The following is a 13,293-nucleotide window of genomic DNA, read 5'->3' as shown; positions in this document are numbered from 1 at the left end:
CGGCTCCAGGAGAGCGATCCCGGCTCAAAGAGAGCGATCCCGGCTCCAGGAGAGCGATCCCGGCTCCGGGAGAGGGATCCCGGCTCCGGGAGAGGAATCCCGGCTCCAGGAGAGGGATCCCGGCTGCAGGAGAGGGATCCCGGCTCCGGGAGAGGAATCCCGGCTCCAGGAGAGGGATCCCGGCTGCAGGAGAGGGATCCCGGCTCCGGGAGAGGAATCCCGGCTCCAGGAGAGCGATCCCGGCTCCAGGAGAGCGATCCCGGCTCCGGGAGAGGGATCCCGGCTCCGGGAGAGGAATCCCGGCTCCAGGAGAGCGATCCCGGCTCCAGGAGAGCGATTCCGGCTCCAGGAGAGCGATCCCGGCTCCAGGAGAGCGATCCCGGCTCCAGGAGAGGGATCCTGGCTCCAGGAGAGCGATCCCGGCTCCAGGAGAGGGATCCCGGCTCCAGGCTGGTCCCATTTCCCTGGGAGGGAAGGAGCAGCTCCCTAAATCCAGTTTTAGGGACAGGATTTGCACATTTACGGATGGGATCCATGGGGTGGGAGCTGATGGATGCCAGGATCTCTCCAGCATCAGTGATCCCGGCCCCAGGCTGGCCCCGCTGCCCCCCGGGAGGGAAGGAGCAGCTCGGTTTGCTCGCTCTTAGGGGCAGGATCCCCAGCTGGCCTCTGATTTATGCAGAGGGAACTCAGCCCTTCCCGAGCAGGGAGAAGCTGGGATAATGGCTCTGCCTGCAGAAAGGCATCAGTGAGCGCTGGAGCACGGGGAGAGGAAATCCCAGGCCTGTCTGCCGGGCTGGCTCTGTGTCTGCTCACAGCAAATCAGCCAGAACTCCTTCGTTCCCTTGGGGAGCAATTCCCTTTAAATAATTCCCCTTTAAACAACTCCTGCTGGCTCCCCTCCCTGCCCCGTCCCTCCTGCAGGAATGTGCGGCCGCCTCAGCCCTCCCTCCTCCAGACTAAACAATCCCCGCTCCCCTGGATTCCAACCGCGGAATCCCACGGGGGCCCGGCCAGGACCCGGTCCCACGGGCAGGATGGAGCTCCCGAGGGCGGAGGGGAGCCCGCGGTGCCCTCGCGGTGCCAGGAAGGGGCTGGGCCGGCTCGGTGCCCGGGGCTGTGGCGCCTCCGCCCTGGGTAAGCAGCTCCGGGATCCGGCTCTGCCCTGGGCCCCGCAGCGCTGCCCGGGGGGACCTTCCCGGAGCCGCGGTCACTGCGGGGCGGGGGCACCGAGAATTCCCAATCCCAACCCCAATCCAGCCTCTTCTCCACGGGGATCGCGGTCCCTTCGCTCCAGCTTTGGGAGCTGCCCTTGCATTCGGGAACTCCATGTGAGCAAAGTCTAAAACAAACCACAAAATCCCAGATTTTACTTCAACAGCCCCGAGACCCTCACAGCCATGCTGGGATCAACCTCCAGCCCACCCTCTCCACAATCCCATTTTCCACACCAAACCTCGGCGTTGTTTCTGCCGGGATTTGTGCAGATCCCTCCCCGTCCCCACAGCCCGGGGTCGCTCTGGGCCCCCGCGGAGCTTTCCCTGCCGGAGCCCTTTCCCTCCCCGCCTCCCAACTTTCCCTTTTTCCATGGATTCATCCCCCTGCGCCCCCCGCCGTGTCTGCAGCTGCAGAGCCAGACACATCTGCGCACATCTGGCAGGATCCAGCTGGGAGCTTTGCCCCTCCTGCTCCGCGGGAGTTTCCCCCATTCCCTGCCTGGGCCCCTCAGACGCAGACACCGAGCCTGGAGAGCTCCGTGTGAGGCTTTGGGGGCCCCTCAGATGCAGACACCGAGCCTGGAGAGCTCCGTGTGAGGCTTTGGGGGCCCCTCAGACGCAGACACCGAGCCTGGAGAGCTCCGTGTGAGGCTCTGGGGGTCCCTCCTCCATCCCGGCTCCGATTCCCAGCTCCAGGTGGAGCCGTCCCGGCAAGTTCAGCTGCCAAACCCCGGCGGCGGCGGCGGCTGCGCCCCCAGCCCAGCACGGGGGGCTCCCCTTCCCCTTCCCACAGCCCACCCCGGTGCTGGAGCTGGGCCAGAAATCCTGGGATTTTATGGGGCAGCAGGAGGTTTTATTGGGATCGTTATCCTGATAAATGAGGGGCAATTAAAGCACAGACAAAATCAAGGGGTGGCTTTGACCTTCTGCTGAAAATTGATGTAACGATGGGATCCATGGGATGGGATGGGATAGGATCCATAGGATGGGATCCATGGGATGGGATCCATGGGATGGGATGGGATGGGATGGGATGGGATGGGATGGGATGGGATGGGATGGGATGGGATCCATGGGATGGGATCCATGGGATGGGATCCATGGGATGGGATCCATGGGATGGGATGGGATGGGATCCATGGGATGGGATGGGATGGGATGGGATGGGATCCATGGGATGGGATCCATGGGATGGGATCCATGGGATGGGATGGGATCCATGGGATGGGATGGGATGGGATGGGATGGGATCCATGGGATGGGATGGGATGGGATGGGATCCATGGGATGGGATGGGATGGGATGGGATGGGATGGACTGGGATCCATGGGATGGGATGGGATGGGATGGGATCCATGGGATGGGATGGGATGGGGTGGGATGGGATGGGATGGGATGGGATGGGATGGGATGGGATCTATGGGAGATGGTGAGTGCTGGCAGTGGCTGCTGGTCACAGGGATGTAAAGGAAGGGGATGGGATGAGAGGTGATGGGTGCTGGTCATGGAGAGGTCATGGGGAGATGATGGGTGCTGGTCATGGGAATGGGATGGGATTTATGGGATCCATAGGATGGGATGGGAGATGATGGATACCAGCAATGGGTGCTGGTCATGGGATGGGAGATGGTGAGTGTTGGAAACAGGTGCTGGTCAGAGGGATGGGATGGAATGGAATGGAATGGAATGAGAAGAGATGGGAGCTGGTCATGGGAATGGAATGGGATGAGGAGTGATGGGTGTTGGTCATGGGGAGATGACGGATGCTGGTCATGGGGGTGGGATGGCATGGGATCCATGGGAGAGGATCCATGGGATGGGACATGATGGATACCAGCAATGGGTGCTGGTCATGGGGGTGGGATGGGATGAGGAGTGATGGGTGTTGGTCATGGGGAGATGACGGATGCTGGTCATGAGGATGGGATGAGATGGGATCCATGGGAGAAGATCCATGGGATGGGACATGATGGATACCAGCAATGGGTGCTGGTCATGGGGGTGGGATGAGAGGGGATCCATGGGATGGGCTGGGAGATGGTGGATGCCAGCAATGGGACGCCAGTCAGGGATTTCATGGGAAGGAAGCAGCAGATTCCAGCTTTGATCCTCACCAAGGGCCACCCCAGACAGCACCACCCCTGCACCCCCAGCCAGGCGACACAGGGACCCCAAATCCCCCCATCTGAGCTCCAAACCCCGGGGATCTGTCGGGATTTGCTGGCTCCGAGCCAGCTCCGCCTCCCCGGGGCTCTTCCCGCCAGTCTGGGCTGGAGCTGATTAAAGCTGGAGGAGCAGCAGCAGCAAGTGAGGGCAATCAGGTGATGAGGGAGCAGCTCCTGCTCAGGAGGAGCTGCCGGGGCCTCCCCTCCCCGACAGCTCTCACCAGACCGGTTCCCAGCGCCGCCCCCACAATTCCTCCGGGAACTGCAGCGTCCCAACGCCCAGAGCTGTCTCTGGGCAAAACCCTCCCAGACTGATCCCACCATTCCTCAGGTGTCCCATGGGCTGGGGTTTGGTTTGTGCCCTTCCCTCCCAATCCCTCACTGGGTTAAACTGGGATCAACTGGTGCCGATTTCCCATAGCTGAGAAAGTCAAGTTATCTTCTGCTGGGGGACTTGTGGGTCCAGCAGCTCCTTGATCCAGCTGGGGAAAGGTCACAGGAGTGTTGTGGGAAGAGAGGAAAGAGGGATGGAATCCATGGATGGATGGATGGATGGATGGATGGATGATGGATGGATGGATGGAATCCATGGAGGAATGGATGAGATGGAGAAATGGATGAATGGAGAGATGGATGCATGGATGGATGGATGGATGGATGGATGGATGATGGATGGATGGATGGATGGATGGATGGATGGGATCCATGGATGGATGGATGGATGGAGGGAGGGAGGGATGGATGGATGGGATCCATGGATGGATGGATGGATGGAGGGAGGGAGGGATGGATGGATGGGATCCATGGATGGATGGATGGATGGATGGAGGGATGGAGGGAGGGAGGGAGGGAGGGAGGGATGGATGGAGGAAGGGATTGACGGATGGAATCCATGGATGGATGGATGGAATTCATGGATGGATGGATGGAATTCATGGATGGATGGATGGGATCCATAGACGGATGGAGAAACTCCCTCGTTTGTCACTGTCCCCTCCTTTCCACCCTGAGTAAGAGATGAGTAACCCCAGCCTGGCAATGGGGAGATCCCTCAGCCCAGCCCTGAGTCAGAGGGCCGGACCCCGCAGCCCTGCCCCGCTCCAGCCCCGGCGGTGACTCAGGGCCGGCAGCTCCGACAGCCGGGACCTGCCCGGGCCTGCTCGGGGATCCTCCCCCGGTGCCTTTGATGCGCTGCCAGCACCGCCTGGGGCTGGGGACACCGGGGGGACCCTCCCCTCCTTTGTGCAGCCCCAATCCTCCCCAAAACACCCTAAAATGGGCAAACCACTGTGTCACCCCCAGTGCCGCCTGCCCCGAAACCCAGATCCCCAATTAGGGCTTTGCTGGGATCTGAAACCCCACCCTGGGAGCAGCAGGACGAGAGCCAGGGCGGCCCAAGGGGGTTGGGTGATTCTCCTCTCCTTTCCCAGCTCCCAAAGCTCCTGGATCCATTCCCATTGCTGCTCCTGCCGGTGCAGGGAGAGGCCCTGCGAGGGAGGAGGCTCCGTTTCCATCTCCTCCTCCTCCTCCTCCTCGTGCGGCGGCAGCGCCATGGCCGAGCGGCTGTCGGAGGAGAAGATCGCCGAGTTCAAGGAGGCCTTCTCGCTCTTCGACCGCGACGGCGACGGCTGCATCACCACGCGCGAGCTGGGCACCGTCATGCGCTCGCTGGGCCAGAACCCCACCGAGGCCGAGCTGCAGGACATGGTGGGCGAGGTGGACGCCGACGGCAGCGGCACCATCGACTTCCCCGAGTTCCTGTCGCTGATGGCGAGGAAGATGAGGGACACGGACAGCGAGGAGGAGATCCGGGAGGCGTTCCGCGTCTTCGACAAGGACGGCAACGGCTACATCAGCGCGGCCGAGCTGCGGCACGTCATGACCAACCTGGGCGAGAAGCTGACGGACGAGGAGGTGGACGAGATGATCAAGGAGGCCGACTGCAACAACGACGGGCAGGTCAACTACGAGGAGTTCGTGAGGATGATGACGGAGAAGTGACGGCCCCGCCGGCCACCCCCGGCTCCGGCCCGCAGGTAATGGGATCCATTATCCTCCCTGGGATCCACTGCCCATGGAAAATCCCCAAATCTTGGCTCTCCTTTCTCATGTTGGGGGTTGGAAAAATCGATTTTTGTGGTGCTTTTTTTTTTTTTTTTTTTAATTTAATTTTTCCATCATTTTTTTTTTCCCCATAGGGAACAGAGGTTGTGGTGGTTCTCCCCCAGCCCCTCCATCCCCTCCCACCTTCTCCAGGCTGGAAAAATCCTCTTTTATCCCAGTTGGAGCATCACCAACGGCGTCTGCATGGGGTGTGGGGTGCCAATGGATTTGGGGTCCCCGTGGGATGTCTCGTGTCTGCAGATATTCCAGAGGCCACCGGGAATTCCCTGACACCCCTGAGTCCAATAAAAACGTCCCCCCACGTCCTGGTGGCTGCTTCATTCGGCTTCTCCTTGGGGTCCTGCTGAAAACGTTCCCTCAAATCATCCTGGCCAGGCCCAAACCCCTCCTCAGCTCCATCCCTGTGCCCAAGAGCTGGAAAGGGGCTGGAGACCAGGATGTGGCCGTCCCCTCCCCAAATCTCATCACTCTGGGATCTGCCTCCACCCCCAGGATCTCAGGGCTCCTTTTCCCTCTTCCAACCTAGGAAAAACTGGATTTATCCCTGATCCCCACCCCAAAGCTGAGCAGAGCTGGATTCACCTTTCCCAAACTCGCCGTGACTCAGTTTCCCCACAACGAGGGGGAAGCCTGGGATGGGATCATTCCCCCCACAGAGCAACTGGGAGGAAAGTTCATTTAATGGCTGTAATTAACGCTCCATCGCTAACGAGCTGCTCCGTGGGGACCTTGGATCCAGCCCATCCCGGGGCTGGGAACTTTGGCAATCCCGGTTGTTTTGCCGGGAGAGCCGGGCGGGTCCCGGCAGAGCCCAGCGCGCCCACGCTCGCTCCCGGCTCCTTCCCTCGCCCTCCCAGGGGCAAAGTCCGGCCCCAAAATCCACCAAAATCCACCAAAATCCCCAAAATCCAGCCAGAAAAAATGCCAGGGTCACGCCAGGCTGTGGCAATGAATGGCTAAAATTAGTCCTGCCCATAAACCTGGATTATTTATTTCATGCCAGGATCCAGCTCCAAACCCATCCCGGTATTTTTAGGCCTGACCTTTTTTTTTCTCCTTCTATTTTTGGGTTGTTTAATTTCCAGAGTGTTTTTTCCATTTATCCCAGGATGGTTTTTCCGGATGATGATCCTGAATGGGAGCCTGGATCCCAACCCAGCAGCTCCATCAACAACAGAACAAGTTCATCCATTTTTCCCATTTTTCCCCAAATTTGGTGCTCGGGAGAGCGGTGGGAAATTCCCACCAGCATCCCTTGGGATGGACACATGGATGGATGGGATGGTTTGGTTTTTTCAGCAGGAAAAGGAGAGGATTTTGCTTCCCAAATCCAGGTTTTCCTCCCCAAAGTGTCCCTCTGGAGGAGAAGGAACTCCATTGGAATTGGAATCCTGGAATTGCAGGATCCGGCCCGGCAGATCCACGACCAGTGGAATTCCATCTGCTGTTGGTTGATTATTAAATTAATTGAGGCCCAGGGGATGCACTCGGAGCCTGGGAAGTTTGGAGGATCCCTGGTTTCTCCCTGATCCCGATTTTCCACCCTAAAACTTGGTCAGGGTGTTCCCTGCACCCGGGGATGGGGATGGATAGATGGGATTGGGAATAGGAATCACCTGGGATGGGAACTGGGAATATCTGGGAGAGGAATCACCTGGAATGGATCCTGTGGGATCATCTGATCTGGGAACTGGGACAGGAATCACCTGGGATGGGTGCTGAGAGATTATCCAGTGTGGGATCTGGGATTTGGGATCATCTGGGATGGGAACTGGGAATATCTGGGACAGGAATCACCTGGGATGGGTGCTGGGAGATGATTATCCAGTGTGGGATTTGGGATTTGGGATCACCTGGGATGGGAACTGGGAATATCTGGGACAGGAATCACCTGGGATTGGACCTGGGGATTCATCCAGTGCGGGATTTGGGACAGGAATCACCTGGGATGGATCCTGTGGGATCATCTGGAGTTAGGGATAACCTGGAATGGATCCTGGGGAATCATCCAGTGTGGGATCTGGGACAGGAATCACCTGGGATTGGACCTGGGGGTTCATCCAGGGTGGGATTTGGGATAGGGATCATCTGGAATAGATCCTGGAAGATTATCCAGTGCAGGATTTGGGATAGGAATCACCTGGGATGGATCCTGTGGGATCACCTGATCTGGGAACTGGGACAGGAATCACCTGGGATGGGTCCTGTGGGATCATCTGAGCCAGGACCTGGAGTAGGAATTACCTGGGATGGGATCTGGGAGATCATCCGGAGTTAGGGATAACCTGGAATGGATCCTGGAGGATCATCCAGTGCGGGATTTGGGATAGGGATCACCTGGGATGGGTCCTGGGAGATCATCTAAGCCAGGACCTGGAGTAGGAATTACCTGGGATGGGTCCTGGAGGATCATCCAGTGCAGGATTTGGGATGGGGTCATCTGGGATGGGTTCTGTGGGGTCATCTGGTGTGGAATCTGGGACAGGAATCACCTGGGATGGGAACTGGGAATATCTGGGATAGGAATCACCTGGGATTGGCCCTGGGGGTTCACCCAGGGTGGGATTTGGGACAGGGATCATCTGGGATGGATCCTGTGGGATCATCTGGTGCGGGAACCAGGACAGGAATTACCTGGGATGGGTCCTGGGAGATCATCTGAGCCAGGACCAGGGGTAGGAATCACCTGGGATGGGATCTGGGAGATCATCCGGAGTGAGGGATAACCTGGAATGGATCCTGGAGGATCATCCAGTGTAGGATTTGGGATAGGGATCACCTGGGATGGGTTCTGTGGGGTCATCTGGTGTGGAATCTGGGAATTACCTGGGATGGGAACTGGGGATTCATCCAGTGCGGGATTTGGGACAGGAATCACCTGGAATAGATCCTGGAAGATTATCCAGTGCGGGATTTGGGATAGGGGTCATGTGGGATGAATCCTGTGGGATGATCTGATCTGGGAACTGGGACAGGAATCACCTGGGATTGGACCTGGGAGATCATCTGAGCCAGGACCTGGGGTAGGAATCACCTGGGATGGGATCTGGGAGATCATCTGGAGTGAGGGATAACCTGGAATGGATCCTGGAGGATCCTCCAGGGTGGGATTTGGGACAGGGAATCACCTGGGATGGATCCTGTGGGATCATCTGAGCCACCCTTGGCTTGGGGCCTTTGGGAACATCAGGAAAGATCCCAAATCCCACAGGAGCCGCGCCAGGAGCCGCAGATTCCATGGGATGAATTCCCAGGAAACCTCGGAAAATCCCCCAAATTCCCGGAATGCCGGGCAGGGTCACAGCCCCGCGGGAGCTGCCGGGAATTCCAGAGACGGGAATTCAAAAATGGGAATTCCACAGACAGGAATTCCAGAGAGGGGAATTCCACAAACGGGAATTTCACAGACGGGAATTTCATAAACGGGAATTCCACAAATGGGAATTTCACAAATGGGAATTCCATAAATGGGAATTTCACAGACGGGAATTCCATAAATGGGAATTCCAAAAACGGGAATTCCATACATGGGAATTCCACAAACGGGAATTCCACAGAGGGAATCCCACAGATGGGAATTTCACAAACGGGAATTCCACAAATGGGAATTCCACAGACGGGAATTCCACAAATGGGAATTCCACAGGCGGGAATTCCACAGACGGGAATTTCACAAATGGGAATTCCACAGGCGGGAATTCCACAGACGGGAATTCAAAAATGGGAATTCCACAGATGGGAATTCCACAGACGGAATTCCATAAATGCAAATTCCACAAATGGGAATTCCACATACGGGAATTCTACAGACGGGAATTCCATAAATGGGAATTCCATAAATGGGAATTCCACAAATGGGATGAACAATTAAAATTTCCACACCCCCCCATTGCCAGCTCCACTTTTTCCTCAAAAATCCCACCTGGAATTCCCAAACTGATCCCAAATCAGCTCTGGGAAGGAGAATAAAATAATAAAATAAATTAACAATAAAATAAAATAAAATAATAAAAAAATAAAATAAAAAATATAAAATAATATAAAATATAAAATCAAATACAAAGTAAAATTAAAAATAAAATCATAAAAAGATAAAATAAAGATAAAATAAAAAATAATATAAAATAGGATAAAAATTCAATAAAATAAATAATAAATAAAATAAAATCTAAAATAGGATGAAAAATTCAATAAATAATAAATAAAATAAAATATAAAACAATAAAATGAAAATAAAATAAAATATTATAAATAAAAATTAAAATAGAATAAATGAAATTAAAATAAAATATGAAATAATATAAAATGAAATATAAAATAAAATATAAAATATAATAAAAATAATAAATAAATAATAAATAACCTAAAATAAATATGATATATTTAATAAATAACATAAAATAAATTTGGGATCAGAGGGATTTGGGATCAGGAATTTGGGATCCAGGGAATTTGGGATCAGAGGAATTTGAGATCAAAGGAATTTGGGATCAGAGGGATTTGGGATCAGGCATTTGGGATCAGAGGGGATTTGGGATTGAAGGGAATTTGGGATCAGAGGGATTTGGGATCAAAGGGATTTGGGATCAGAGGGATTTGGGATCAGGGGGATTTGGGATCAGGAATTTGGGATCCGGGGGATTTGGGATCGAAGGGAATTTGGGATCAGAGGAATTTGGGATCAGAGGGATTTGGGATCAAAGGGATTTGGGATCAGAGGGATTTGGGATCAGGGGGATTTGGGATCAGGAATTTGGGATCCGGGGGATTTGGGATCGAAGGGAATTTGGGATCAGAGGAATTTGGGATCAGAGGGATTTGGGATCAGAGGGATTTGGGATCAGGAATTTGGGATCCGGGGGATTTGGGATCGAAGGGAATTTGGGATCAGAGGAATTTGGGATCAGAGGGATTTGGGATCAGAGGGGATTTGGGGTCAGAGGGATTTGGGATCAGAGGAATTTGGGATCAGAGGGGATTTGGGATCAGGGATTTGGGATCAGAGGGGATTTGGGATTGAAGGGAATTTGGGATCAGGGGCATTTGGGATCCGGGGGAGCAGAAATTCCCGGTTTTTGCCGGGTTTGGGATCAGCGGGAATTCGGGAATCGCCGTTCCCGGGGCAGCAGCTCCGCCCAGCGGCGGGAGAGGCTCCCGCATCCCAATCCCGAGGTTTCCTGGGAATTGTGGGAATTTACCCCAAAAATTCCTCCCAAAAATTCCCCCTCCAAAGCCCCGGGCGGCTCCGGGATAAGGGCAGGGTGCAGAGGGGGAAATAAAAAGGGATTATCCCGCTTTTCCCAGCATCGTTTCCCCCCCCAGTTTTTTGGGATTTTTCCAGCCTCTGATTCCTCCCAGAGCTCAGCATTTCTCCAGGAGATTCCCCAATCCCAGATTTCCCTTCCCAGCTTTTCCATGGAAAAACGAGGAAGGAAAGGTTTTGGCAAGGGGAGGGACCTTGTGGGGTTTTGATGGAATTGGGGAATGGTTGGGGTGGGACCTTGGGGATCCTCCAATTCCAGCGGGGACAATTCCCGATCCCGGGGGCTCCAATCCTTCCTTGGGCACTGCAGGGATCAGGGGCAGCCCCAGCTGCTCTGGGAATCCCTTCCCAAAATCCCAGCCCAGGCTCCCTCTCCAGGGAATTCCCTCCATTCCCAGCTCTCCCAGCCTGGCATTGGATCCATCCCCACCCCGACTCCTCTCCAGGAAGGGATTTTGGGCTCTGGGGGCTTCACTGGCAATCTCAGCACTCCAGGAAGGGTCTCCCTTCCCTTTGCCATCCCCAACTTCCATAAAAACTCCTGGGGATGGATTCTGAGTGTCCCAAATGCCAGAATGGTTTGGGTGGGAAGGGCCCTTCAAGCCCATCCCATTCCAAGCCCACCATCCCGGATTTCTCCGAGTTTTCCATGGATCAGGAGCAGCCCCGGCCTCTCCCCTTTATCAGGAATAAATCCCAGGTGCCCAAATCCCAGCTCGGAGCAGTTCCCGCCCTTTCCAGCACTTCCCAAGTTCCTGAATCCATGGAAAATCCGGGATTTCGGTTTTAGGGCACCACCAAAAGCTCAGGATCCGTCTCCAAGTGAGGGAATTTGGGGTTTTGTGGGATCCAAGGATTTTGTGATGTGCGGGAAGGGCAGGAAAAGCCAAAGGATTCACTCAAGTTTCCAATTTTGGAATACCAAGAAATCCAATTTTCCCATTCTGGATTCCCAAGAAATCCAATTTTCCCATTTTGGAATCCCAGGAAATCCAATTTTCCCGTTCTGGAATCCCAAGAAATCAAAATTTCCCATTCTGGAATCCCAAGAAATCCAATTTTCCCATTTTGGAATCCCAATTTTCCCATTTTGGAATCCCAGGAAATCCCATTTTCCCATTCTGGAATCCCAATTTTCCCATTCTGGAATCCCAAGAAATACAATTTTCCCATTCTGGATTCCCAGGAAATCCAATTTTCCCGTTCTGGAATCCCAGCCCAAAACTGGGCATGGGAAATGCAGGGATTGGGATTTTGGGGATAAAAAGAGGGGAGGAATAATAAATGAATAAATGAATGAATGAATGAATAAATAAATAAATAAATAAATAAACGAATAAATAAATGAATAAATAAATAAATAAATGAGAATTCCAACTGAAACCCCATAAAGTGCCTTCATTCAGCATTCCCAGCCCGGATCCCAGGATTTTGGGAGGAATTTGGTTCTTGTGGGAAAACTCTGGGATTTTCCAGGATTATTGGGGAAAATGGAAAAGCTGGAAAGGGGAGGAGAATCCCAGCTCAGAAAGCTCCAGGAATTCCAGGGATTCCAGCTGGGATTCAGGCCTGGAATCCCAATCCCTGAAATCCCAATCCCTGAAATCCCAGCCCCAATCCCTACAATCCCAATCCCAATCCCTGGAATCCCAATCCCTGAAATCCCAATCCAAATCCCTGCAATTCCAATCCCTGGAATCCCAATCCCTGGATTCCCAACCCCAATCCCAATCCCTGCAATCCCAATCTCTGGATTCCCAATCCCAATCCCTGGAATCCAAATCCTTGGAATCCCAATCCAAATCCCTGCAATCCCAATTCCTGGAATCCCAATCCCAATCCCTGAAATCCCAACTCCAATCCCTGGAATCCAAATCCCTGGATTCCCAACCCCAATCCAAATCCCTGGAATCCCAGCCCCAATCCCTGGAATCCCAATTCCGTGGAATTCCAATCCTTGCAATCCCAATCCCAAACCCTGAAATCCCAACCCCAATCCCTGGAATCCCAGCCCCAATCCATGGAAATCCAATCCCAATCCCTGGAATTCCAATCCCAAAACCTGGAATCCCAATCCCTGGATTCCCAATCCCAATCCCAATCCCTGGAATCCCAATCCCTGAAATCCCAATCCCTGAAATCCCAATCCCAATCCCTGGAATCCCAACTCCAATCCCTGGAATCCCAATCCCAACTCCAATCCCTGGAATCCCAGCCCAAATCCCAATCCCTGGATTCCCAATCCCAAACCCTGAAATCCCAATCCAAATCCCTGGAATTCCAACCCCAATCCCTGGAATCCCAATCCCTGCAATCCCAACTCCAATCCCTGGAATCCAAATCCCTGAAATCCCAATCCCTGGAATCCCAGCCCAAATCCATGGAAAGCCAATCCCAATCCCTGGATTCCCAACCCTAATCCAAATCCCTGGAATCCCAGCCCCAATCCCTGGAATCCCAAATCTGGAATCCAAATCCCTGGAATCCCAATCCCTGGATTCCCAGTCCCAAACCCTGAAATCCC

The 13,293-nt window shown here is 53.9% G+C and overlaps 1 protein-coding gene and 1 long non-coding RNA gene across 5 annotated transcripts; one reads left to right on the top strand and one right to left on the bottom strand.

Moving 5' to 3' along the window:
- The first annotated feature begins 4,252 nt into the window (after positions 1–4,252).
- CALML3 (calmodulin like 3) lies at positions 4,253–6,404 on the top strand. Its single transcript, XM_005497307.3, has 2 exons — positions 4,253–5,418; positions 5,581–6,404. The coding sequence occupies exon 1, from the start codon at positions 4,658–4,660 to the stop codon at positions 5,381–5,383; it is 726 nt and encodes a 241-aa protein (XP_005497364.3). The 5' UTR covers positions 4,253–4,657; the 3' UTR covers positions 5,384–5,418; positions 5,581–6,404.
- Positions 6,405–6,511: 107 nt separating this feature from the next.
- On the bottom strand, positions 6,512–8,893 carry LOC106630302 (uncharacterized). 4 transcript variants are annotated; one of them, XR_012580250.1, is made up of 3 exons: positions 8,635–8,893; positions 7,304–8,384; positions 6,512–7,160 (listed from the first exon to the last, which is right to left on the bottom strand). It is a non-coding gene; the product is annotated as an uncharacterized LOC106630302 (long non-coding RNA). The 4 variants fall into 4 exon arrangements; XR_012580252.1 differs by having other exon boundaries at positions 7,304–8,285; XR_012580251.1 differs by lacking the exon at positions 8,635–8,893 and having other exon boundaries at positions 7,304–7,998; positions 8,193–8,511.
- Positions 8,894–13,293: the final 4,400 nt, after the last annotated feature.

The sequence above is a fragment of the Zonotrichia albicollis genome, chromosome 4, assembly GCF_047830755.1.
Source record: "Zonotrichia albicollis isolate bZonAlb1 chromosome 4, bZonAlb1.hap1, whole genome shotgun sequence".
Lineage (NCBI taxonomy): Eukaryota > Metazoa > Chordata > Aves > Passeriformes > Passerellidae > Zonotrichia > Zonotrichia albicollis.
Note: the sequence above shows the minus strand (reverse complement) of the source record. Positions and strands in the feature narration are given on the sequence as shown.